Source organism: Engraulis encrasicolus, chromosome 16 (assembly GCF_034702125.1).
Source record: "Engraulis encrasicolus isolate BLACKSEA-1 chromosome 16, IST_EnEncr_1.0, whole genome shotgun sequence".
Classification (NCBI taxonomy): Eukaryota; Metazoa; Chordata; class Actinopteri; order Clupeiformes; family Engraulidae; genus Engraulis; species Engraulis encrasicolus.
Genome location: NC_085872.1, coordinates 25,732,002 through 25,755,470, shown reverse-complemented (window position 1 = coordinate 25,755,470; position 23,469 = coordinate 25,732,002). Strand labels below are relative to the sequence as shown.

The following is a 23,469-nucleotide window of genomic DNA, read 5'->3' as shown; positions in this document are numbered from 1 at the left end:
TTGGCAGGATGTATAGGCCTATCCCAAAATGGGGGTTAGTATGCTATTTCAAGACATAAGTCAATGGTGTACGTATATGTTGAAGATGGTTTGTTGTATACGTTTCTTATATCCAGGAATTTACAGTATATAGAATATATAAACATATAAATGTTACATATACATACCCAACAATGTTATGTATACATAACAACCCATGCACACAACACACTACATTAAAAACATCTCACAACATGGAGTACATAAATATGTTGAGCTGTGCAGAAAATGTACTTATCTATACTTGTCAGACCACAAGGCTCTGAGCTCGATTTCAAGTAACACATGAATTTACCAAAAATCCAGTCTAGATAAATTGTCTTGTAAAAAAGTTTGGAATTTTATGAATCATGATCATTACGTAACATAGATTGCTATTCTTCTGATCTACCAGAATGCAAAAAACAAAAAAGGAAGTGACCAACTCAACTGGTGTACAGTAATAAGTAATTTCAAATCAGTTTCAATTAACCTGTCTCAATCAGGTCAGAAGAGGCACATTGCAAATGCCCATAGCAGTTCAAACACACATACCCTGAATCTCAAATGGCGCACTTGTGCACTTCGGGCACTATATTTCAGTGCTTATCTAATACGCCGCCATATGCACTAAAACAGGAACACTGAAGTGCACAAGTGCACCATTTGAGATTCAGTGATACACTAAGTCACATTCAGAAGCAGTGTTACACATATGATAGTTTTGAAATAAAGAAGCCACTTACTCTTTGTCCATTTGTAACCAACAATGACAATGTCTTTGGTGGTGTGCAAAACTAATAAGCACAATTGACTCACTAATCACACAGATATTATTTCTAACCTTATAGCTAATTTAAAACACCAACTGAAACATTAACTACAGAATCTGAAAATCTTGATTCTTCAAACTTTGCATACTTTTTAAGTGATTATTCACTAGTGACTAGTAATATTGCATTACATCTGTTTTCTGTGCAACAATATGTTTTATATCAGGGGAAGATATCAGGGGAAAAGGCAGAGAGGTGGGGACAGTCATAGAGGTTGGGTTTGTGAGAAGGAGTTAGTGGGATGGAGTGGGCGAGTGAGCGAGTGAACATGAATGACTTCATCGATGGCGTATAACTGCCAGGGAGAGAGTGAAGAGCAATGAGTAGGTGAGAAAGTGAGTAATCGGGTAAGTAAATAGAAGAGGGTATGTGATGTGATACTGAGAGACAGCTAAGATAAAATTCGCCGGCAATTCTCAGAGAGACACATTGACCGAAAGCGAGAATTTGAAAAGGTCAGTGCTTATATACATGACTTAGAGTGGTTAGAAAGTGAGAGCAAGAAAGAAGGGGGTTGAGGGTGGGGGTGGGGCGTAAAACAAACAGAGTGATGAGGTAAGTGTGACAGAGAGAGAGAGAGAGAGAGAGAGAGCGAGAAAGAGAGAGCGAGACACACAGAGAGAGAGAGAGACAGAGAGAGAGAGAGAGAGAGAGAGAGAGAGAGAGAGAGAGAGAGAGAGAGAGAGCGAGACAGAGAGAGAGAGAGCGAGACAGAGAGAGAGAACGAGATCAAGAGGGAAAGGCTGTACTGTGTGGCTCAGGGAGAGATGGCGATGGAAGGGACTCACTTTGCTCTGGCTGTTCTCTTTGGAGAGGGAGGCCTTTGCCAGAGCATCACTCCTGCCCTGGGCTGCCGACACCTGAGGAGACAATCACCCACGGGTCAGAAGGAAATGCCCAGGCACCCCCTGGATGGCAGACAGCGGGTACGGTGGGTACAGGTAGGTGACGTGTGCATGGAGAGGACTCGCGTGGGGAAGAAGGGCTGCCCTGTCCCAAGGCCAACAGTGTGGGGGTCACGTCCAGCTTCATTTTCGTTCTTTTTTTTTTTTTTTTTTTGAGACATGGACAACCAGCAGCAGGGTATATCACACACATGAGTCAGAGTCAGGGTCACTGCTGAGTGTATGAAGGTGTGGAGGTGTACGCATGTACATGTGAGGTTGGGAGCTTTTAAACACCAATGTGGGTGGGTAGTATCGAGGGGGTGGTGGACAGTGTTTCAGCAGGGAAATGGTTAAAACACAGCAGACATACAGAGAGGCCATTTTGGAGAAGGGAGGAAGAAAATAGAGGAAGTGTAAGCTGACCCTACAGCCCTCCCTCTCTGCCAATCAAATGTTGTGTATTTCTCCCTCTTGAGTTGTATCGACACGGCATGTGCTGTACCTCCTCCTCCTCACGAACGTCATGAAATGTAAACTCTGCACCATCACACAGCAGCTCACACGCAGCACCAGTAGTAGTAGCAGCAGCAGCAGCAGCAGCAGCAGCATTGGCTTGTTTTGAAAAATACAGATGCGGTGGCACCCACCAGAGTTGTCATCAGTCAGTGACCAGCGAGGCAGAAAAGCATGTGAGATGAGATAGGCCCAGAGGGGTGAGCCGGATTTACACATCATCTGCTGCTGCTGCTGCTGCTGTGCTCTCTGACAGTGATGGTGATTGATCAAGAGAGAAGACAACAGTGTGGTGGAGGGCTCTTCAGCCCCGTCTTAGCAGCGCTGCAGTAATTTAACATGATGCACTTGATAATGATAATAATAAACAGCTTCCTTCTCATGCAGCATTTATATTCCTGCAGAACAGGCACATGCGGGGACAGGATATCACTGTGTTTCCATTCAACTGTGCATTCACAGATAGATAGATAGATAGATAGATAGATCGATAGATCGATAGATAGATAGATAGATAGATAGATAGATAGATAGATAGATAGATAGATAGATAGATAGATAGATAGATAGATAGATAGATAGATCGATAGATAGATAGATAGATAGAGTGGTATAGATCAGTGGTTCCAAACATTTTTCTTAAGAGATCCATATTGTTATCTTTGTAAACTTTGAAGACCCACTTGTCACATTTATTTACCATAATAAGTATATTCAACTGATTAATCCCCTTAAAATTAAGTGGGCTTTGCGGCACCTTGTGGATGTTTGGCGATCCCCTTGTGGGGTCTTGACTGACAGGTTGGGAACCACTGCTATAGATAGATATATACAGGAAATAGAGATAGAGTGAGGGATACAGACAGAAGTAGAGAGGCAGAGAGATTCATATTGATAGATCGACAAGTAACTTCATGTTCAGGTCCTCACCTTCCCGCCACCTGGCTGGTACTTCATGTTGTCCGTTGAGCCAATCTTGGAGCGGACATTCTTCAGGTCAGGCATAGGTGCAGAAATGGGCTTCCTGGGTGCTCGCGGCACTGGAGGCTTTTTCTCCGGTACCGTCTGCTTGGGCACAGGAGGCTTGGTGATGCGAGTCCGACGAGAGCTGGGCTCTGATGAGTTGGGGTCAGTGGTGGTGGTTGGGCTTGTCTTGGGCCGGGCTAAGTTTAACATAAGCACCAAGGAAGGGGGGCGTGGGGGTCAGGAATGGAAAAAGGGTCAGAAAGAAAGAAAGAAAGAAAGAAAGAAAGAAAGAAAGAAAGAAAGAAAGAAAGAAAGAAAGAAAGAAAGAAAGAAAGTAGGAGCAGAAAATTAAAGAAAAACATAAATATACATTGTTTATATGAATCATACAGTATATAAATAGAATGTATCTATTTTATATGAATTATACAGTACACCGTATAAATAATATACCTATTTTTGGCATCTACCGTACAGTATGTTCATCTCAGTCTATGTTACTGAATCAGCAGCATCCGCTAAAGTGATGACTACAACAAACGCCTCAGCAACTGCCGCAGAGCAGAGAGCCACCAGGTTGTCCAATGTCCCGGGCTGCACTATTCCCCAGAGCATGGCTAATTCACAGCTCCAAAGAGACAGCACATCCATGACCGTAGCCAGGAATTTGAAATAAGGGAGGTCCATAGTGCCCGCGCAGCGCACCAGAATTTTTTTTAAAGGTGCACTGTGTAGGATGTTGCCCGGAGTAACTATGTTGCTCATTGAAACTATGCTGTCTTTTCATGAATATCTGCTAAATAATGAACTAATATTTACCAGTATGACCACAGTTTACAGTATGTTTTGCAGCTGAAAAGATTTCTGGAAATTCAAAATGGCGGACAATGGAGAAGATCCCCTTTTTCATGTATGAAAAATATTATTTTCTCTAAAAATAAGGGAGGTCCGGACCTCCCTCACCTCATATGTGGCTACGGCCATGAGCACATCTGTCCCTGTCTCCCTGCTCCACTTAACAAAAGAGATCCACAGAGGACGCTCCGCAATGCCTCAAGTGAGCACTGCGCTGAGGTCAAGCGCAGAGAAGGGGCTGGTGGCATCTGTCTGGCTCTTAAGACTAATGGTCTCTGCTACTACTAAGTGCCTTCTTTTGGTTGATGGCTGTGGGCGGTGCTGTTTGCGTGTCAGCTCCTCTGCAAATGCTTACGTACCTGCTGCCGTCTTGGGTGTGCTGGGCTTCTTGGCCTCTCCTGGTTTGCTGTTAGTCATCGTGGCTATAAAGCAAAGTGAAGCACATTTGGAGGACTACAGTAAGACATCTGTTTCACAACTGTAACTGTAACTACATCCATTAATCCTGGTAAGGCAGGAGGACATTATTCATTTTTGCACATGAGACGAAGTACGAGGGACTGGCTTACCAGGCTAATAAATAACAATCCTCATGATTGCTAAAGTGCTCTGTGTGTGTGTGCGTGCGTGCGCGCGCGTGTACGTACGTACGTATGCACGCGCGCGCGTGTGTGTGTATGCGAGTTGTAGGTAATGGGCAATGGCTAAGTGAGTGTGGGGTGTACCTGAGGAGCGGCGTGTAGAGGGGGCACTAGCAGGGGTTCCATTTTTGGGACGAGATGAGGGGCCACCATTGGCCTTTGGCCGCTGTGCGGTACCATTCTCTGTCGCCTGATAGGACGAAGAGGGTGTCATTACAGTACAACAGGGCAATCATCCATAAACACACACGCACGCACGCACGCACACACGGACACGGACACACACACACACACACACACACACACACACACACACACACACACACACACACACACACACACACACACACACACACACACACACACACACACACACACACACACACACACACACACACACACCCACACGCAAGCAGGCACACGCACAGGCACACACTCACACACCAGCAAAATATGTAATAAATGAATTGTGAAAATGTACAGTAGGAAACATAAGCATACAGTGCTGTATATGGTGGTGGGGTTACATTATGAAATGAAAATTAAGTTGATAATTTAAACACAGTAAAATGTGATGAGATAAATGGGCTTGCATACTGGGAGAAAGGCAAAAGATGTGGACAGCACGAGAGAGAGAGAGCAAGAGAGAGAGAGAGAGAGAGAGAGAGAGAGAGAGAGAGAGAGAGAGAGAGAGAGAGAGAGAGAGAGACAGACAGACAGACAGACAGACAGACAGACAGACAGACAGAAAGAGTTTCATGAAAAGTGGGAGAGGGACAGAAAGACAGAGACAGAGGTGAGATGAGATGTGCAGGGCTACAGTAAATTAACCACATTGGAAACATGCAACATGGAGATCTGGGAAAGACAACACGTTTGACATTCTTGTTCTTGGACGGGGTGTCTGGACGTGTTACTAGGACTACCATGGAACCACATGGATGGGGTGGACCGGCCTCACCTTCAGTCTAGCCTCACTCGATGCTGTTTGCTTCACACCCATAGATCGGCTGGTGGCCTTGGGTGTTGGGCTTTTTTTATCGGCAGGCTTGGCCTTGCTATCAGCACTGTCTGCTGTAGACAGCCCGTTTGGTCTTGTTTTGGGTGCGCTTGATTTAGGTGGCCCTACAGCCGCCTGCTATGATGTCACATTTGCACACGGGAAGGGAAAAAAGATAAAAGAAAAACGATGAAAAAAGATGACAGCATGACAGAAGCAACAAAAAGAGCAAATCAGCAACAGCCTGAAAACATGCTGTGACTTTAAAAAAATCATAAATGACAAGCCTGTCACTGTCAAAAAATAAGTTGCAGAAAATTAAACAGAACTTTATTTAACAGGGCTACTGCCATTGGCGTTGCTTCTTTTGGCCTACCTTAGCCTTGTCTGGACTGGTCACATCCTTGCTACCATTGGTTGGAGTGGTTGGGGACTTGGGCTTTCCTGCCTTGTTGTCCTGTTTGTCGGTCTTCTGCTCTGGTTTGTCAGGCTTCTTCTCCTGCTTCTCAGTCTTTTGGTCTGGCTTCTCCACCTTTTTGTCTTGTTTCTCCCCCTTGTTGTCTTGTTGCTTCTCGGCCTTGTCCTGTTTCTCAGCCTTGTTGTCCTCCGGCTTCCCGTCTTTGATGACGCTTTCGTTCTTCTGAGTTTTGTCCGCGTTTTCGACCTTTTTAGGCGCCACCTCTGGCTCCTTCTTCTCAAAGTGATCGAACTTCTCCACCTTCTCAGGCTTGTCCATCTTCTCGAGCATGTTGAAGCTGTCCTTGCCTAACTGGTCTGCTTTCTCCTGTTTGAACATACTGTCCTCCTTTTTAGTCACAGCATCTTTTTCCTTTTTGTCAAAGTTATCGAACTTCTCCATCTTTTCAGGTTTGTCCATCTTCTCGATTGTGTTGAAAGTGTCAGGGCTCTTCTTGAAGGGATCCGTTTTCTCTTGTTTCAGCACTTTGTCTTCCTTCACTGTGGAGAAACACAAGAAAGACAAACCAAACATCGTTTTTGTAATGAGTTTTTGGTTGCATGGGCACTTTTTATAAAGTACCACAGCACTTTAGTGTCTCTGTTTACATGCCCTAGTTACATGCACTACACTTCCCACGATGCTCTGCAAACACGCCTGCACACCAGTTGCAGGTACGCACTGATTGAGCTGCAATATCCATTACATGGCAATATGTACATCACAATCTGGTGCCATCCTGGTCTGTGATGGCAGAGTTTCTCCACTGAAGCGTGCATGGGTGAGCAATGCTTTCATGATCCAGCTTTGGCTTTGGGGATGTGCATGTGTGAAGGGGGATGTTTGTCCATCATTGCTACTGTTAACTCTGCTTGTGTTGCTACAGAAAATGTTCACATTTGACATGTATGTGGGAATATTTAAAGGTGTTATGCATTAACATTATATAGTGTCTATACTATTTTTAAATAATGACCACGTCAGCTTTGTGGTGTTACATGTAAATTAACTATACCAATAACAGCTGACTAGGTGACAGGTATCATAATCCTCTCCACAGCAAAACATGGTCAAAATAAAACTAATAGCTGATCACATATACACGTATAACACACTAGAAATACAGTGTCCACTGTTAATAATCATATTTTTTCATTTGACATGAATGCAAATACATGCATAGTACAGCTATAACAAGCATCAGACCTCATACCAGCACAAAGTAGCTATTCCTGAAGTTGCCCTGTTCTGTGATAAAGCTCAAAAATCACACCCCATACAGTACCACCAATATGATAATTCTGTACAATTCGTCACTTTGATTTCCTAGGCTATTGTTAACTCATTGTTACATTGTAAACTCTCAATATCCTTCACACTCACGCACACACACGACCAAGACATTTCATGGCACCACCAAGCCCCTGTGCTGGGGTGATTTGGGCAAACAGGAAGTGTGAGAGTGTGGACAAGAAGACAAAAAAGCACATTGTAGGCACGGGAGCCTTACATAACCTGGCACTGCTCGGCCCCACAAAGAGACGAATCAATGGATGACAGAGCAGAGGACAGAGAGGCACAGAGAGGAGAGGGACAGGATGAGAGGAAATGTGGACTGGTTCTTGCACAAATACTGTGCTTGTCTGCTGCTGGGTTGTTGTTTTTTTTTTGCTGAAATTAAATGGTTTGACTACTACACTGCAAAAAACATTGAGTTGCCAGCTCCGTCACTCAAATCAATCGTGTTAAGTCAGAGGCACAACTTAACACTATGACAGTGCCCATTGGCCCCGCAGATAAATCAGTATACATATAAGAGCAATCCCTCCTAGTTTCCAATTAATATGAGCCCATTAATATCCAACTCTTCCACACTAACACATGCTGCTGGGCATAACAAGTGAAGAGTTTAGTTTCAAAATGACATAAACGCCATTTTTAAAAACATTTTATTATTGGAAATGACTGTTCAGACGTGCTGTCATCTGTGTGAATTCTTGCTATTCAAATATTTTGAGAACCTATATAAAATGCATTTTGCAATGCAATGCCAAGCCCAAAACAAAAATGTCAATTTCCCCAAAAAAGTTCCAAAATGGATATACGTCAATTTGCGACGAAGCTCTTCAAGTACATTCTGGGAAATGAGTCCATGGACCCTGACAATATTTCTATGCCTCAACATTTACTCAGTCAATTACTGATTGATCGCACACAGTTCTTCACTCAATCTCTCATTTACAGTAGAGTATGTATATGCACACACACACACAAACACCAAGCACATTGAGCAGAAATTGAGAAATTGAAAGAGTTTGATTGCCGTGAGTCTTGTAATTTGGCCATAACTAGACCTGAGTCTGTCTTGCCCCCTCTATCTGTTCAATGAGTGGATATCCATATATAATATCATTTCCATCTGTGCACAAATCAACTGAAAATGTTAAGTACATTTCACACACAATTCACGGAACAACCTCATGTCCTGCCATGCACACAAGCATGCACACAAGCACGCACGCAGGCAGGCACGCACGCATGTACGCACACACACACACACACACACACACACACACACACACACACACACACACACACACACACACACACACACACACACACACACACACACACACACACACACACACAAACACACACACACACACACACACAAGCAGAGCTCGGGGAGTACCAGAGGTGCTATGCCAGGTCCACACCACTGTGCCTTCCATCTCTCCTGTATTCTCTCTCGCTCTCTCTCATTCTCTCTCTCTCTCTCTCTCTCTCTCTCTCTCTCTCTCTCTCTGCTTCTCTCAGATGGCTAAGCAGAATAAGAGCATATGCCAGAGGGCACCTTGACTGCTGGTTTCCCTTCCTCCTCAGCTCACTCAGGTTGCTCTCCCTAGAGATCCCAGGTCTGCCCGACCGAGCCATTTTAACAACAGCATTTCCAGACGCCACTCGCCATCCTTCCATATCCACACGTACCTCTCAATATTTCACCTGCCTTTGGCCATTTAACATATTTTGTATTACTGTTCAAGATTCAAGATTGTTTTTAATGATCCCAAAGGAAATTTGTCTTAGGCATAAATAGCTGCCACATACACACAACACTGATACACATGACGCCAAAAATCAATAAACAAAACAAAAAACACATACAGACATACATACATACATACATGCATACATACATACATCCATAAAGTGCCATCCTAGCGATACTCAAGTGCATATCTACTACATACTGTATCACCACCAGCTTCTTCCACCAATCTACATAAACAAAACACAGCCTGCTTACAAAACAACCGGCGCTCACAGCTACTGCACATAGATCAGGCAGAGTACTGTAGGAGCGCATTCATCAGAGCAGAGCGCAACCACCTCCCAGACACGCTGAGTGCCATCCGTCTGCTGAGTCATGCCCGGAGCATCGGCACTTCTGCTGAAATTCACGTGACTGCCACTGCTCGGCTCCGTTGCCCTCTCCTCTCCTCCTCTCTCCTCTTCTCTTCTCTCCTCCTCTCCTCTCCTCTCCTCTCCTCTCCTCTCACTCCTCCTCTGTTCTCTTCTCTTTTCCTCTCCTCACCGCCCCTCGTCACATTCACCTACCATTCATGACTGCTTTGGCTTGCCCGCTCTGCCCGCTGCCTGAGGTGTCTGATGAGGCTGCCGTGGTGGTGGTGGTGGGCACCGGTGCCGGGGCTCTGTCTGCGTGGCGGGCGTCAGGTGCTAGTAGGCTGCCATTGTGCAGTGGCGGCTGCGAGGTGCTGCTGGTGGAGGTCCAGGCAGAGGAGGAGGAGGAGGAGGAGGGGGAGGGGGAGGAAGAAGCGAAGGACACAGATGGAGCAGAGAAGGGCTTATGATCCACTGTTGGGGAGGGCTTAGGGGCAGATTGCTGCTGCTGATGCTGCTGCTGCTGCTGCTGATGCTGCTGCTGCTGTTGTTGCTGCTGCATGTGCTGCTGTTGCTCTTGTGCAGGGGGGAGCGGTTTGCCAGGGTATTTGTCCGGCAGCTGGGGACTGGTGGGGACAGCGAGGCGGGAGGAGTCTGAAGTGCTGCGTCTCACCATTTGCTGATGCTGATGCTGATGCGCACCTGTCACACCACCCCCTGCTGGCCACGCCACGCCATTGCGCTCCTTGCCGTCGTGCCTCCTGGTGCCGTCACTTGGCAGGTCTGTCTGGCTGTCGGCGACTACGTCAATCACACAGCAGCTGGGACCCAGAGGTGGAGAGAGGGCAGCAGGCGTCTGGACGGCTTTGGGGTCGGGGCTGCATGGCCCAGACGAGGCACCCGCGGGTTTGGCAGTACCGGAGAAGAGAAGGGTCTGAGGCTGACTGGGCTGGAGTAGGGGGGACACCCCTGGGCTGACTAGTCCACCACTGGCAGTGGTGCCGTTGCCTTGGTGAGGTTTCCCCGGCGACGCCGGCGACGGCGCGGAGGACGAGAGTGGGCTGGTGGGGCTCTGCCCGGCGCTGCCCAAAGACGATCCAACCCGGCTGTTGCCCTGACAACCCGACACCTTCAGGTCCCCTTGCGCCACGACCGTGGAGAGACCCTGCCCGTGTTTGTCTGTTGCAGCTGATGCCACTGCGTTGCCTGGCTGACCCTGATGCCAGTCCTCCCAACCCTGGGCAGAGGACGTTGGGCACAGTCCACTGTAGTGCGTTGTAGTGCGCTGAGACGACATCCTCCACCCCTCCCCCTTGCCACGCACGTCTTCTGCACAGATGCTATCCTTTAGCTGCTACTGTGTTATTGCTGTTAAAATACTAGTAACTGGGTGCCCCTGCCCTGTAATATGCTATTTTGTCTGCAGGTGAGTATGTGTGTGAGGGTCGATGTGGGTGGGTGTAATATTTCCCCTTTCTCCTTCTCCGCCTCTCTGCTCTGATCAAGTGAGACTGCACTAACTGTGTTCACTCTGTCTTTCTCTCTGTCTTCCTTTTTTCTCCCTCTCTCACAATGTCTCTCGCATTCTCTCTCGTCCCGCTCTGACATCATAGCTCTGCCAGACACACGGTCACATGACCGCACTGGTCTTGCTCTGATTGGCTGTCGCCGAGTCACAACTGATGCCAGCAGCCCGCACACGTAGATGCACATTCGTGCCTCATCTCACATTCAGGCATGTCTTGTGATTTCTTCCAGAAGCATCTAGGGCTCACACATGCACGCATGGAGAGACACACACACACACACACACACACACACACACACACACACACACACACACACACACACACACACACACACACACACAAAGACACACACACACACACACACACACACACACACACACACAAAGATACAGACAGACAGACAGACAGACAGACAGACAGACAGACACAGACACAGACAGAGACACACACACACACACACACACACACACACACACACACACACACACACACACACACACACACACACACACACACACACACACACACACACACACACACACACACACACACAGAGTCACATACACAAATATGCTTCACCATTCCATTATCTCACAGACGAAACACATTCACACATGCACAGGTGCACAACACACACTATTTTTATACACTGCTTGTTGTTAATATTTCCTCAGCCCTGGCCCTCATACAGTCTTGCCTTGGTGTTGGTGTGCCGATCAACCTGAGAGGGTCACAGCAATAGAAATATTGCCATTTTATGTCGTTCCAAATTTTGAATGAATTAAAAAAAATGAATATGAAAAGGGAAGTACAAAACTGATTGTCTTAGAACACTACAAAAATGAAGACAATGTTTTATAGGCGTTTGTCTTCACAAAATGTGTGCACTCACTTCAGAGACCAAGGTGCTGATTTAAAACTTCACTACCACTAATACTGAATACAGGTCATGTATTCAGATTATGCATCACTCTAACAGTTCATAATAAATTACCAAAGAGAAACATGACTTACACGGAAATGCAATAATTCGGGCCCTGGACAAATTCGGTGACTTAGAAGCAGAGCGAACTGACTCTACCTAGAACCCAATGCACTGTTTCCTGTTGACTACCAGCCGGTCATAAACAAACCATGACATTATGTCTGTCAACATTTAACAGAACAGCAGTCGGATTAAATCAAATTGCAGAGAATCACTTGTCTTGTCTGAGGCCGTTGTCACTTAAGTACAACGATGCAAAAACAGTTCTAAAAAATAACTGCCATGGAATGAAGAAGGCTGCAGAATACCACTGTGTGGTCAAATCTCAACCATCCCAAAGTGCAATCATATTATTTGTGCTTTTACCCATGATCCCTCTCTCCCTCCGCAAAATCTCACTTCCTGACCTTAATCCACATTAGTCTCACTAAAACATTAGATGCTGAATTGGGAAAATAAACACAAACATGGGCTTACGCACACACACACACACACACACACACACACACACACACACACACACACACACACACACACACACACACACACACACACACACACACACACACACACACACACAGACAAATACACATACACACAAGCGCGCCGGCCTGCAAACACTCATGCACGCATGCATGCACGAGTACAAATACACACACATGGGCACACAGACGCATGCATGCATGCACACACACACATACACACGCACACGCACACACACACACACACACACACACACACACACACACACACACACACACACACACACACACACACGCGCATCACAAGTCTCATCAGACATTTTCTTGACCAAGTAGTTTCATGTACACAAAAGGAAATCTCCTCTAACACTTCCATTACAGTGAAATGGTATTGAATTAAAATGCTCAGCCCTAAAAAAAATCCTCCAATCCTGGACAAGAGTTCCTGGTTGAGAAAGGCTCTGGTGCCTTCTATTCCAGTGTTTCCCAACCTTTTCTGTCTTGCGTACCCCTAAGCCTCTTAGTTGTGCCATGAGTACCCCCTAATTCAGTGTTTCTCAAAGTGGGGCGCAAGCGTGTGACATCTGATTTTGGGTTTTTCCCCCCCAAGGAAATTATTTCATGGCTCTCCAAGCAATACATTTTAAGCCCTCACCAACATTATTTTATAAATTGTCATAAATTTGAAAAGCATAGGAAATGAACACACATCCCTCTTTGTTTATCTCACCAGTCACCTTTCCTTTGATTCTGCGCAGCGCAGCGCTTGTAAAATCAGTCTGCGCAAGAACTGCTGTTGTTCGGGGGGGTGGTACACGTACCCCTGGTTGGGAAACACTGTTCTACTCTACTGGTCAACCACGTGACTCAGTGCTCAGTCCCCTCTGACACTCCACCAGTTACAGCTGCTGTAGCCACACAATTACTGAGTGCATTCTCATCAAACATAAATGAGTGAGCATTATGCAATCTCTGGGAGAGAAAAAAAAGTCTACCGCCGTTTACAGTGCTGAGGCAAAACAAAGGAAGTGAGGAAGGGATGAGATGAGATGAGAGCAGATGAGAGGAGCATGGGGGCAGGGGAGGGGGAGGGGGGGCGAAGCGGCATTATGCAAGTGCGACAGTGGATGGGGAGCATTTTGGGATCTCGCAGGTTCAATGGCCACAGCCAGGCCTGCCGACAGGGGGAACAAAGAGGTATATTGTCCTGGGCCCAGGGAGATAGTGGGCCCAGAATTGGGTCCCCATTACATTATTTGTATTGGGTAGGGGGCCCTTTCATATGAATTTGTCCTGGGCCCAGCGAAAGCTGTCAGCGGCCCTGGGCACAGCATCCTCCTCACCAATAACTGACATCACAACAACCTCCTTAGCAAATGTGTATACTCCTATACAGTACATCCACTATGCTATCCCCCAAGGCGATGTTGAACGGTACTGACAAACAACGTAATTAAGCCGCGATCATCCTTAGTTGCTCCACGTCCAGCCAAGTCTACTAAAGGGTGTTATATACAGTCTGCTGCCCGTAGATGGTGTCCCCGGAGGCAGTGTTGTCCCTCTTGAAGCTCATGTGTGCATTTGTGCGCTGGTGTGCCGAGGCATCAATGCATGGGAGCACACCATAACAGGGATGCGATTGACATACACTACAATGATTCTGATACAAAGCGGTCTCATTCCAACACAGTGACGGAGCTCTGATTCCCAACCCCCCCCCCCCCCCCCGCCTCTGAAAAAAGAGGCCCTTCTGTCTGCTTGTTTCATCACCATAATAGACTTGATTCCTATGAATGGACATCGTTACATAAGTTTGATGCCTGATGTATTCCACTGTTTACATCCCCCAAAGACAAAATACTCCAACGAGCCACATGGCCCCGGAGCTTATTCTTAAGCTTCTCCTCTCTCTCTCTCTCTCTCTCTCTCTCTCTCTCTCTCTCTCTCTCTCTCTCTCTCTCTCTCTCTCTCTCTCTCTCTCTCTCTCTCTCTCTCTCTCTCTCTCTCTCTCTCTCTCCCTCTGCAATGCTGAATGGATAACATGCCTTACATTTAGAGACTATTCTCTATTTTGACAATTGAGTTTTGGTTAAAAATATCATACTATGTATCCCTTTGAAAAAGTCAGTATATTCTTGTCTACTGTACTTGTTTGACAATAGCAGCCATGTGGTAACAAGAATTAATGCTGTGGTGCTTTACCCAAAATTGAAGAAGGGATTATGACATCTTAATTTATGAGCAGATTAATATTTACATGGAACGACGACATATTTGTCTACTCTATATAGCATGGCTTAAAATGTGTGAGAAAAATGTGTGAAAAATATATAGTATATGTGTGAAGAGGCAGGCAGGCAGGCAGGCAGGCAGACACACGTCACAACAGTCCCTATTCCCCACGGCCGCCACACAAGCAGATTCCTTAACACCCATACGCACACACGCACACACACACGCACACGCGCACACGCATCAAGGCAAGGGAATGTGTTCAAAGTATATACAGTGTTGGAGGGGGTGGGGACAGGGGCGGGGGCTGGTGTCTGTCACCACGTTTCTATTTCGGGACTCCATCCTCCAGTCACACCCCATTTCGTTCCTCAGCAGATCCTACCCACTGCATCTCCAAGGAAACCACCTCCCATATCCATGGCAACAGGCAACCAGTGAACACAGCTTCCAGGATGAGGGGCTGTGTCATCACAGAGGCACAGTCAGGCATTGTTGGGAGGGACACCTTTCGAAGGACGGGGCTTTAGGAGAACAGCAGGCGGCTAAGGTGACCGGAGAATCAGGGATCGTATTAAAAATGACAATATCATTTCACATAGCCTATATACATATACTATATGTATATTCCAGTGTAGAGATAATCAGGCCAACATCACTTAATCTCTTTTCCTCTTTCCTCCAAAGCTGTATTATGTCAGCTATCGCAAAGCTGGTATTTTAGCACTAATGTTTTTGTATCGCGCATTGTGTTTATATGACTCCATCTAGATTAGGGGCTTGCGTCAGTTAAACATGGTTCTTTCGCTACTATAACGTCAGATGGATCAGATTAAGCTCATTACCTCCCCCTAATGGCCTCATGAACAGGCGTATGCAGTATATGATACACCAAAATCAGACGCAAAAATTCCTCTGATGAAATCACAGAGATAACTGGGGCAGAGTCGAAGGAACCAATGCATCCACATAGTGCCACACACAGCATGGTTTTGATGCTCTCAAAGAGAAATGCAGTATTCTGCCAGAAAAAAGGGGGGATTAGTCTAAGTAGTAATCAATAAGTTAAGCTGACAAGTGTGCTCTGGATAGGATAACATCCCCCACTCTTGAATTGCTCTCCTCATGGATTTAAGATATTAATGTCATAGCCTGTATTAGATGAGCACCCAAATGCGTTTCTTTCTTTTTTTTTAGCCGACTGTGAGCCCAGGGCAGACATTCATCCATCAATAATTGAATCCCATTTCCAGAAGCACTGACTTCCCTTCCCTAGGCAGTGGCGTCCTCCCTCTGACTGTGGCATGCTGGGATGCCTCTGCTGCCACCGCCGCACACAAACACAACACAACACAACACAGACACCCCTCCAAACATAACACAGCACAACACAAGCAACCCTCCAAACATAACACAACACAAGCAACCCTCCAAACATAACACAACACAACACAAGCAACCCTCCAAACACAACACAAGCAACCCTCCAAACATAACACAACACAACACAAGCAACCCTACAAACACAACACAATACAACACAAGCAACCGTCCAAACACAACACAACACAACACAACACAACACAACACAACACAACACAACACAACACAACACAACACAACACAACACAACACAACACAACACAACACAACACAACACAACACAACACAACACAACACAACACAACACAACACAAACAGCCCACCAAACAGGCTCCAACAGTCTGGAGATGCCCAGGCCTGCGCTGCGGAACAGAGGAACACAGAATGATGTGGGCCTGCTCTGCTCTGCTCTGCTCTGTGATGGCCTTTGTTCCGGAAAGGTCACGAGTGGGCACTGAAGAGCTTTGTTGACCGGTCTGAGCTGAGGGGGCCACAGTGCTAAGGGTTGTTGTGGATACCAGGCACCACAAGGGTTGCGGAGACCACCAACCACCCCTACCACCAACCACCAGCACCAGCACCAGCAACACCACCACCACCGCCGCCTCAACTGCCACACTTCCACTCATCCATCCAACCCCCACCCCCGCCCGCCCCCGCCCGCCTCCTCCCCCAGCCCAGTTAAAGGCATCACCCCGGTAGGCTTCTCAGCCTGGGTGGACGACGCCCCCGCCTGACACTCAAGAGCGGTAACTCTCTCAGGCACTGCGGCAGCACACACCCCAATCACCTGCTATAAAAAGACAAGCCTTGCGTGCCTTACATAAGCATGAAAAAGGCCCTGACATCAATATTGCATTAGCCACGGGAGGGAGGAGAGGAGGAGGGGTTGGGGGTGGAGTTGAGCAGAAGAGAGGGATGGCAGAGGTGAAGTTACAGAGAGACGGGTGAAATGGAAAACATGCATGTTCTGCCTAACAATCAATATCCCCTGCAACTTCTAATATGCACTGCAACACATTACCCAATGTAAATGTACTATACTGCACTGTGTGTTGGACTGAGCAAGAGCATGCTTGAGCAGCTTCAAGAAAAGAGGTTACATTCTTTGGGAGGGAAATGTATCAAATAGTGCAATTCTTGGTCTATGGTCTGACGGTGGTTATGATAGCTGTGTTATGTCTTTATGCACTTTTTTTATTACAGTACTTTCAGCTGATGAATACACAGTATATTACGTCACTTGTGATGAAAACACATATTCTGTGCATTAATTTGACTGAGTCGTACCCGTCTTTTGTCATCAACAGAATGTGTATACTGATTATGGAACATACACCATTTTCACACAGCCAACAACTACAGAAGCTATTCAATCACACAAACAATAAAAATCAATACTCAAGAAGCACTGCATTTGGTATCTCTCCTTTCTACAGAACTTCAGATAGCCAGTGACACTGATGGACAAGGATCCAAATGCTCCTTTGAACCCAGCAACCAACCAAAGCCGTCTTTCCACACTCACAGCACAAAGAAGCCAAAGAACAAGACTGACATTTCAATCTTGAGAGTTTAAAAAAAAAAAACTCTGTCATTAATTCATGATCCTTCCCCACCAATTCAAGAGAAATGTGAATGAGTGCTCAAAAAGTCACAAGGCTATCTAGTTATCTTGTGGTGGTAGTACCAGGAATATTATTATCTCATTGAGTGGTTCACTTTACTCTTTTGCCATTTTATAGGGAAAAAAAAGAAAAAGGGTCTTACCTGCTCAGTGTCCACATGTGTGATCGTAGCAGATGTAGGGAAAAGAAAAAAGACAAAACATAACATGATATTTAATAAGAGTTCGTCCACCTGTCAGTATTGGAATAAATACAAAAGGTTAAATGAAATGAATCACAAATGCAGAATAGCATACACCCATCAACGTTCGTATCAAGGCATAAAGTAATTAGATGGTATGCATTAGGCCAAATCTCTCTACACACACACACACACACACACACACACACACACACACACACACACACACACACACACACACACACACACACACACACACACACACACACACACACACACACACACACACACACACACACACACACCAAAAGGGTTATGCAACCACGATACAGACAAGAGCAAGGCCAAAACTACAGCAGAGAGAGAAAAAAAGGTCATTTTAGAATAGCAAGGGGTTATAGTAAATCAACCAGTACACCCACGATTAGTAAGCATTTTGCCCCACATGAACAGCTACTATCTAAGCTGGTGCATTCTGGGAGATTCTGCAACAGAGGGATGAGTCTAATCAGTATTGAGAAGAGACGAGTCAGGAGCAGTCTCAGACTAACACACACAGCGCAATGGGGAAGCCCACAGCGGTCAGCAGTGTGTTACGATAAGCACTGACAGGTTTCGGTTAACACGTCCTGGCTACAGAAGACATCACGACATGCAGGAAAGAAAAGGTCTGGACTACTTAAGAAACATGGTGCGAGAAAATAGAGGAAGAGCTAGACAGATAGGCAGGTATAGATGAAGAAGAAGATAGAGACTGAGGAGGGGGGAAAAAGCAGCAGAGTATTTAATGCAGTGTTACAAAAGTTTACTAGGGAGAGAGGGAGAGAGGGAGCAATGGACAGATAAAGAGCGAAACTAGAAAAAAAGAGAAAAAGAGAAACAGACAAGAGAGCTAAGGCAGGATAGAGGGCCCACTCCATTGAGCCATGCACTACTTCAAGCACCACCCCCACACATAAAAAGAAGTACAATTAACTGAACCCTGTCCCCTCCTCTGTGTCACCAACCTTCCAGTAGGGGGGGCTCTGCCGGCAAGGGGTCCTGGCGCTCTGGGAAAGATGGGATGAAGGGTGGGGCCGCTGGGTTTAGGCTCGAGCTCACGGCAGGGCCGAGGCCGAGGCCGGGGCCGGGGCCGGGGCCGGGAACAGGGGCTGCAGGCAAGGAGGGGTGAGTGAACTCTGGGAGGAAGACAGCGGCGCCTAACAGCCCTGTCTCTGGGGGGGACGCTTGGGGAGAGCTCGGGTCTGACAGGGGTTGAGGGGTGATGGAGATGGCGGTGGTGGTGGTGGCTGGGGCCGGGAGGTTACCGGTATGGGCGAGAGGGGCGCTAGACAGTGGGGAGGAGGCCGTGAGCGCGGCACAGTTAAAGACCTCAAGAGTCGCCTGTGAGGAGGAGGGACAGGTGGTCACCGGGGTGTGCTGGGACGGGGTGCTGCTGTCGGAGAAGGTCTGCAGGACAGAGTCCAGAAACATGACGGAGGAGTGGGACGTGGGGCTGCGGGTTGGACTGGTGTCCCGGTCCAGCAGCGGGGAGCAGGGAGGAGGCTTCGAGGGTGGCAGAGAACAAGGCTGAGGCCCCAGGGGAGCATGGGCTGGGGACTCTCTAGACGAGGGGACTGCGGGGGCTAAATCCTCTAAGGGAGCCTCTTTACTAGCACTGCTGCTACCGGGGAGGGAGGGCATGGGTGCAGTTTGCTTGTCTTCGTTACCTGAGAAAGCACCTGTCCCAGGGAGACCAAAGGAGGCCTGGTCCTTGTCCTTCTTGCCAGCCGAGTCACCGGCGTGGCTACCTGACGTGGGGCTGGGGGCACCTGGCTTGGCGGTGCTGTCCAGGCTTGCTGTGGGGACGCCCGTGCCGGTCAGGGCGCTCGCGTCGGACGGAGGCGGAGACGCCTTGCCCACGCCTGCCCCCTCCTGGGGCGCGGCCCACTCTTCCGGCAGCTTCTTCCTGCTTTTGTTCTTCTTGGCTCTGATCCTTCCTCCCCCGTCACCTCCCCTCCCGCGTATATCGCTCTCCCAGCTCTCCTCGTCCACGCTGGTGGGTGAGGAGTTGCCATCGGCCGGGGCCTCCTCCGACTCCGGTGAGCCCAGGCTCTCCAGGAGGTCGTACACCTCCTCCCTGTGCCTTCGCTTCTTCTTCTTCCTTTTCTGCTGCTTGCCACCGCCGCCTCCTCCTCCTCCTCCTCCTCCTCCGCCTCCTCCTCCTTCGCTCTTGTCCTCGCCAGAGGCAGGGTCCTGTGACAGAGAACCCTGGGGAGTGGAGGGTTCTGAGGGGCTGTGTTCCATCTGGTCGGCATGGTGACCGGTTCCCGTGGTAACGGTGGAGGGGGCATGGGGCAGGGCCGTGCCAAACTTGTCCTCACCGCCTGCCCAGGGGTTCCCCCATACTTGTGTGTACAGAGAGGAAGAGGAAGGGTCACTGCCAACATACACATGCACTAGCTTTCAACAATCCCAAGAGTTACTCCCCCCACATAAAACAGAGATGAAAAAAAAAACCCATCCCAAACTATACGTTAATCCCTAGCAATCACCATAAAAACACAAGTTCAAAAATAAGCTCTTGAGCCCGTTGCCCCCTCCCCCCTACCCTTTTCAAAACAATTCTGTGTCAACGTAAAAAGCATCTAAAGAATTCACCAGATAATCCCCTCTGATGGGACACTGAATAATGGATTATACCACAGCTCATTGCAGCCGGTACAAACAGGGTGTTGGGGGGTATACTGACACAAATTGAGGCCTCTTCAATATACTCATAGTACAGTAATAAAAAAGAAAATATGCTCTCCAGCCTCAAATAGTACCTTCTCCACATAGCACTACTACTGTGTGTGTGAGTCTGTGTGGGACTGCTGAGGGCTGTGGGAAAATGTGCTGAGAGAGAGAGAGAGAGAGAGATGTGATGTGTTCATGGAGGAGAGCTGCGACTGGGCACATGAGCAAAATGAAGTCATGAAGACATCACAACGGGCTGACTTAGTTGCAGCAACAGTAGAGGGACACACACACACACACACACACACACACACACACACACACACACACACACACACACACACACACACACACACACACACACACACACACACACACACACACACACACACACACACACACACACACACGGGTAAACACACTCGGGTACACGCACGCACGCACGCGTGCAGGCAAACCAACATAAACACAGAAACAGATACAATGAAGGCTGCGGGAGCATGGAGAGAGAAGTCATATGATATGATCCATCCTATGATGTAGTCATGGTCGAGAGGAGGTTTAACACAGACATGTAAAGCATCAAATATAAAATCCAGTCGAACAGAAATGACATTCAGTAAGAACTAACACATTCAGAAGAGCATAAAAAATACACTGAATGGACACAAACAAGAACAAACGCATGCACGCACACACGCACGCACACACACACACGCACACACACACAAACACACGCTCACACAGAAATACAAATGCTTGCTTTCCAGGCTTTTCAAAACATTTAGCATTGATCTCATTTACAGTCAAGATTTCAGTTGGCTGTCATAGTCTTTTGTCTCAATTTCAAGTTTTTTTCCTAGTGCAGCGAGAGAGAGAGAGGGAGAGAGAGAGAGGGGGGGGGAGAGAGAGAGAGAGAGAGAGAGAGAGAGAGAGAGAGAGAGAGAGAGAGAGAGAGAGAGAGAGAGAGAGAGAGAGAGAGAGAGGGATCACTGCCAACATGGAATAAGTCCTTTAATTGATTACAGTGCTATATATAGTGCTGTGGGCAAGGCGCATACTGATAGTCATTTCTATTTGAAATGATATTGCTGTTAAAGAGCTGAGGAGTGCTCTCAGATCTACACCCTGGCGAGCTGCCAGAGGACGCATCACTCCTCACTGGCTGGCACTGGGAAAAAAGCAATATCTGATGAATCTTTGAAATGGCTCTCAAAACCAAGTCGATGGGTTTCAGCACAGCCTGTGCATGCTGTGGATGCTGGCATAACTCAAGGAACAGTTTTAGGATTCGTTTTGTACCTTTTGATGGATGAACTGTTTAAACACACTGTTCTCATTTTCACCAGTGATAAAGAAGGCAGAGTGATAGGCAGCTTCACTTTGAAGTGTGCAGTGATGTACGCTAAATAGCACATCATTTTCAAATCATCTTGGTGGGTTTACAGTAGATTCATTTCAGCTTTGTTCCATTCCACAAGTAAGAAAAGGTTTCTTTTCTTCATCTACACGGAGGGTTTTCTTGAAACATTTAGGCCAATTAAAATGGTCAAGAGGAGATGCATAGAGCTCTTCCTCTTATTTTCAGACAGGTCTAAAAGCCTTTAGGAAAAGCCAGGGATTCAGCCATCCTCCTCCTCCTCCTCCTCTTCCAAAATAATGGCTATGGCTGTTTCATAACAGCCGGCACTCACTGGCTCTCGGTTGCCTGCTGGCTACTTAATGCCAGGGAACCAGAGCGCTGACCCGTGGAGCTGCAGAGGAGAGCACTGCCACACGACCATGAGCACAGTCTAGAGCTCCGTCCCTTGGCCCTCATACCAAACACACTAATGGCAGTCTTCCAGGGTCACTCGCATGCAAACTCGTTTGTCTTCCTTTGCCGTCTTTTTCCTTTGTTTGTTTTAAGGTTTTGTTTTCACCTGCAAAGCCAGCAAGCGAGCTACTGGTCTTACCTACAGAATTGTCCTGGACATTGAATGGGTTGGAGTCATTGGGCTTGCCAGGCATCTGTGTTGACTTTGGCGGCTCTGAGCCAAACAAAGGGGAGGTCTTTGGCGGCTCGGCCATGCCAGCGGGCTTGGCAGCCTGGACAGGCGGCATGCCGAACCCTGTATTTATGCTCATGCCTACTCCTGTCTGTGGGGAGCCTGAGAGGGGGAGAGAAACACACACAGAGTAAGGAACACTATTGATTGACTGGTCAGCGCTACGCTACTGCACATAGAAGTGGTTCAGGAATTGTCAACTGCATTATGGCAGTACAAACCCATAAACGAATCCATGCTGTTGTCCTTTGTCTTGGAGCCGATCTGCTGGCTTGACCACTGGTCAGGCATTCCCATCATTGACACTGGGCCTGGAGATGGACAGACAAAGGCAAGAGGCTTTCTCAATAAAGAAATGGAAATAAATGCTATGCTTGATAAAGTGCTTACGTAAAGTGATATTGTGCCATTTGTGGAAATTTTTACACCTCTCCTTGACTTTAATGATTGAGGTGTACATTTCTCCTGTAATTCCAGCCATTCGCTGAGTATGGCAGTGCAAATTCTACATCCAAGCTAGCAATTAACATTGGATCCTATGAGACCAGCTAACAGCTGTCTGGTCTAATAGGACTCAATGTTACAGTAATTGCTAGCTTGGAGGTGAAGTTTGCACTGCCAGACTCAGAGAACGACTGCAAATAGAGAAGAAATGTACACCTCAATCATTTAACTCAAGGGGAGGTGTAAAATGAACTTCTTTTCAAAAAT

The 23,469-nt window shown here is 47.2% G+C and overlaps 1 protein-coding gene across 3 annotated transcripts in view; it reads right to left on the bottom strand.

Moving 5' to 3' along the window:
• Positions 1 to 23,469, bottom strand: part of map4l (microtubule associated protein 4 like) — a 48,820-nt gene that overhangs the window by 6,202 nt on the left and 19,149 nt on the right. For all 3 annotated transcript variants that reach the window (XM_063219121.1, XM_063219122.1, XM_063219123.1), the window contains exons 4-12: positions 22,980 to 23,069; positions 22,666 to 22,860; positions 19,000 to 20,379; positions 6,090 to 6,670; positions 5,675 to 5,851; positions 4,798 to 4,903; positions 4,432 to 4,494; positions 3,182 to 3,414; positions 1,640 to 1,711 (exon numbers count right to left, since the gene is read on the bottom strand). In XM_063219121.1, the coding sequence (XP_063075191.1) occupies positions 1,640 to 1,711; positions 3,182 to 3,414; positions 4,432 to 4,494; positions 4,798 to 4,903; positions 5,675 to 5,851; positions 6,090 to 6,670; positions 19,000 to 20,379; positions 22,666 to 22,860; positions 22,980 to 23,069 (2,897 nt within the window). The remainder of the gene's footprint in view (positions 1 to 1,639; positions 1,712 to 3,181; positions 3,415 to 4,431; positions 4,495 to 4,797; positions 4,904 to 5,674; positions 5,852 to 6,089; positions 6,671 to 18,999; positions 20,380 to 22,665; positions 22,861 to 22,979; positions 23,070 to 23,469) is intronic.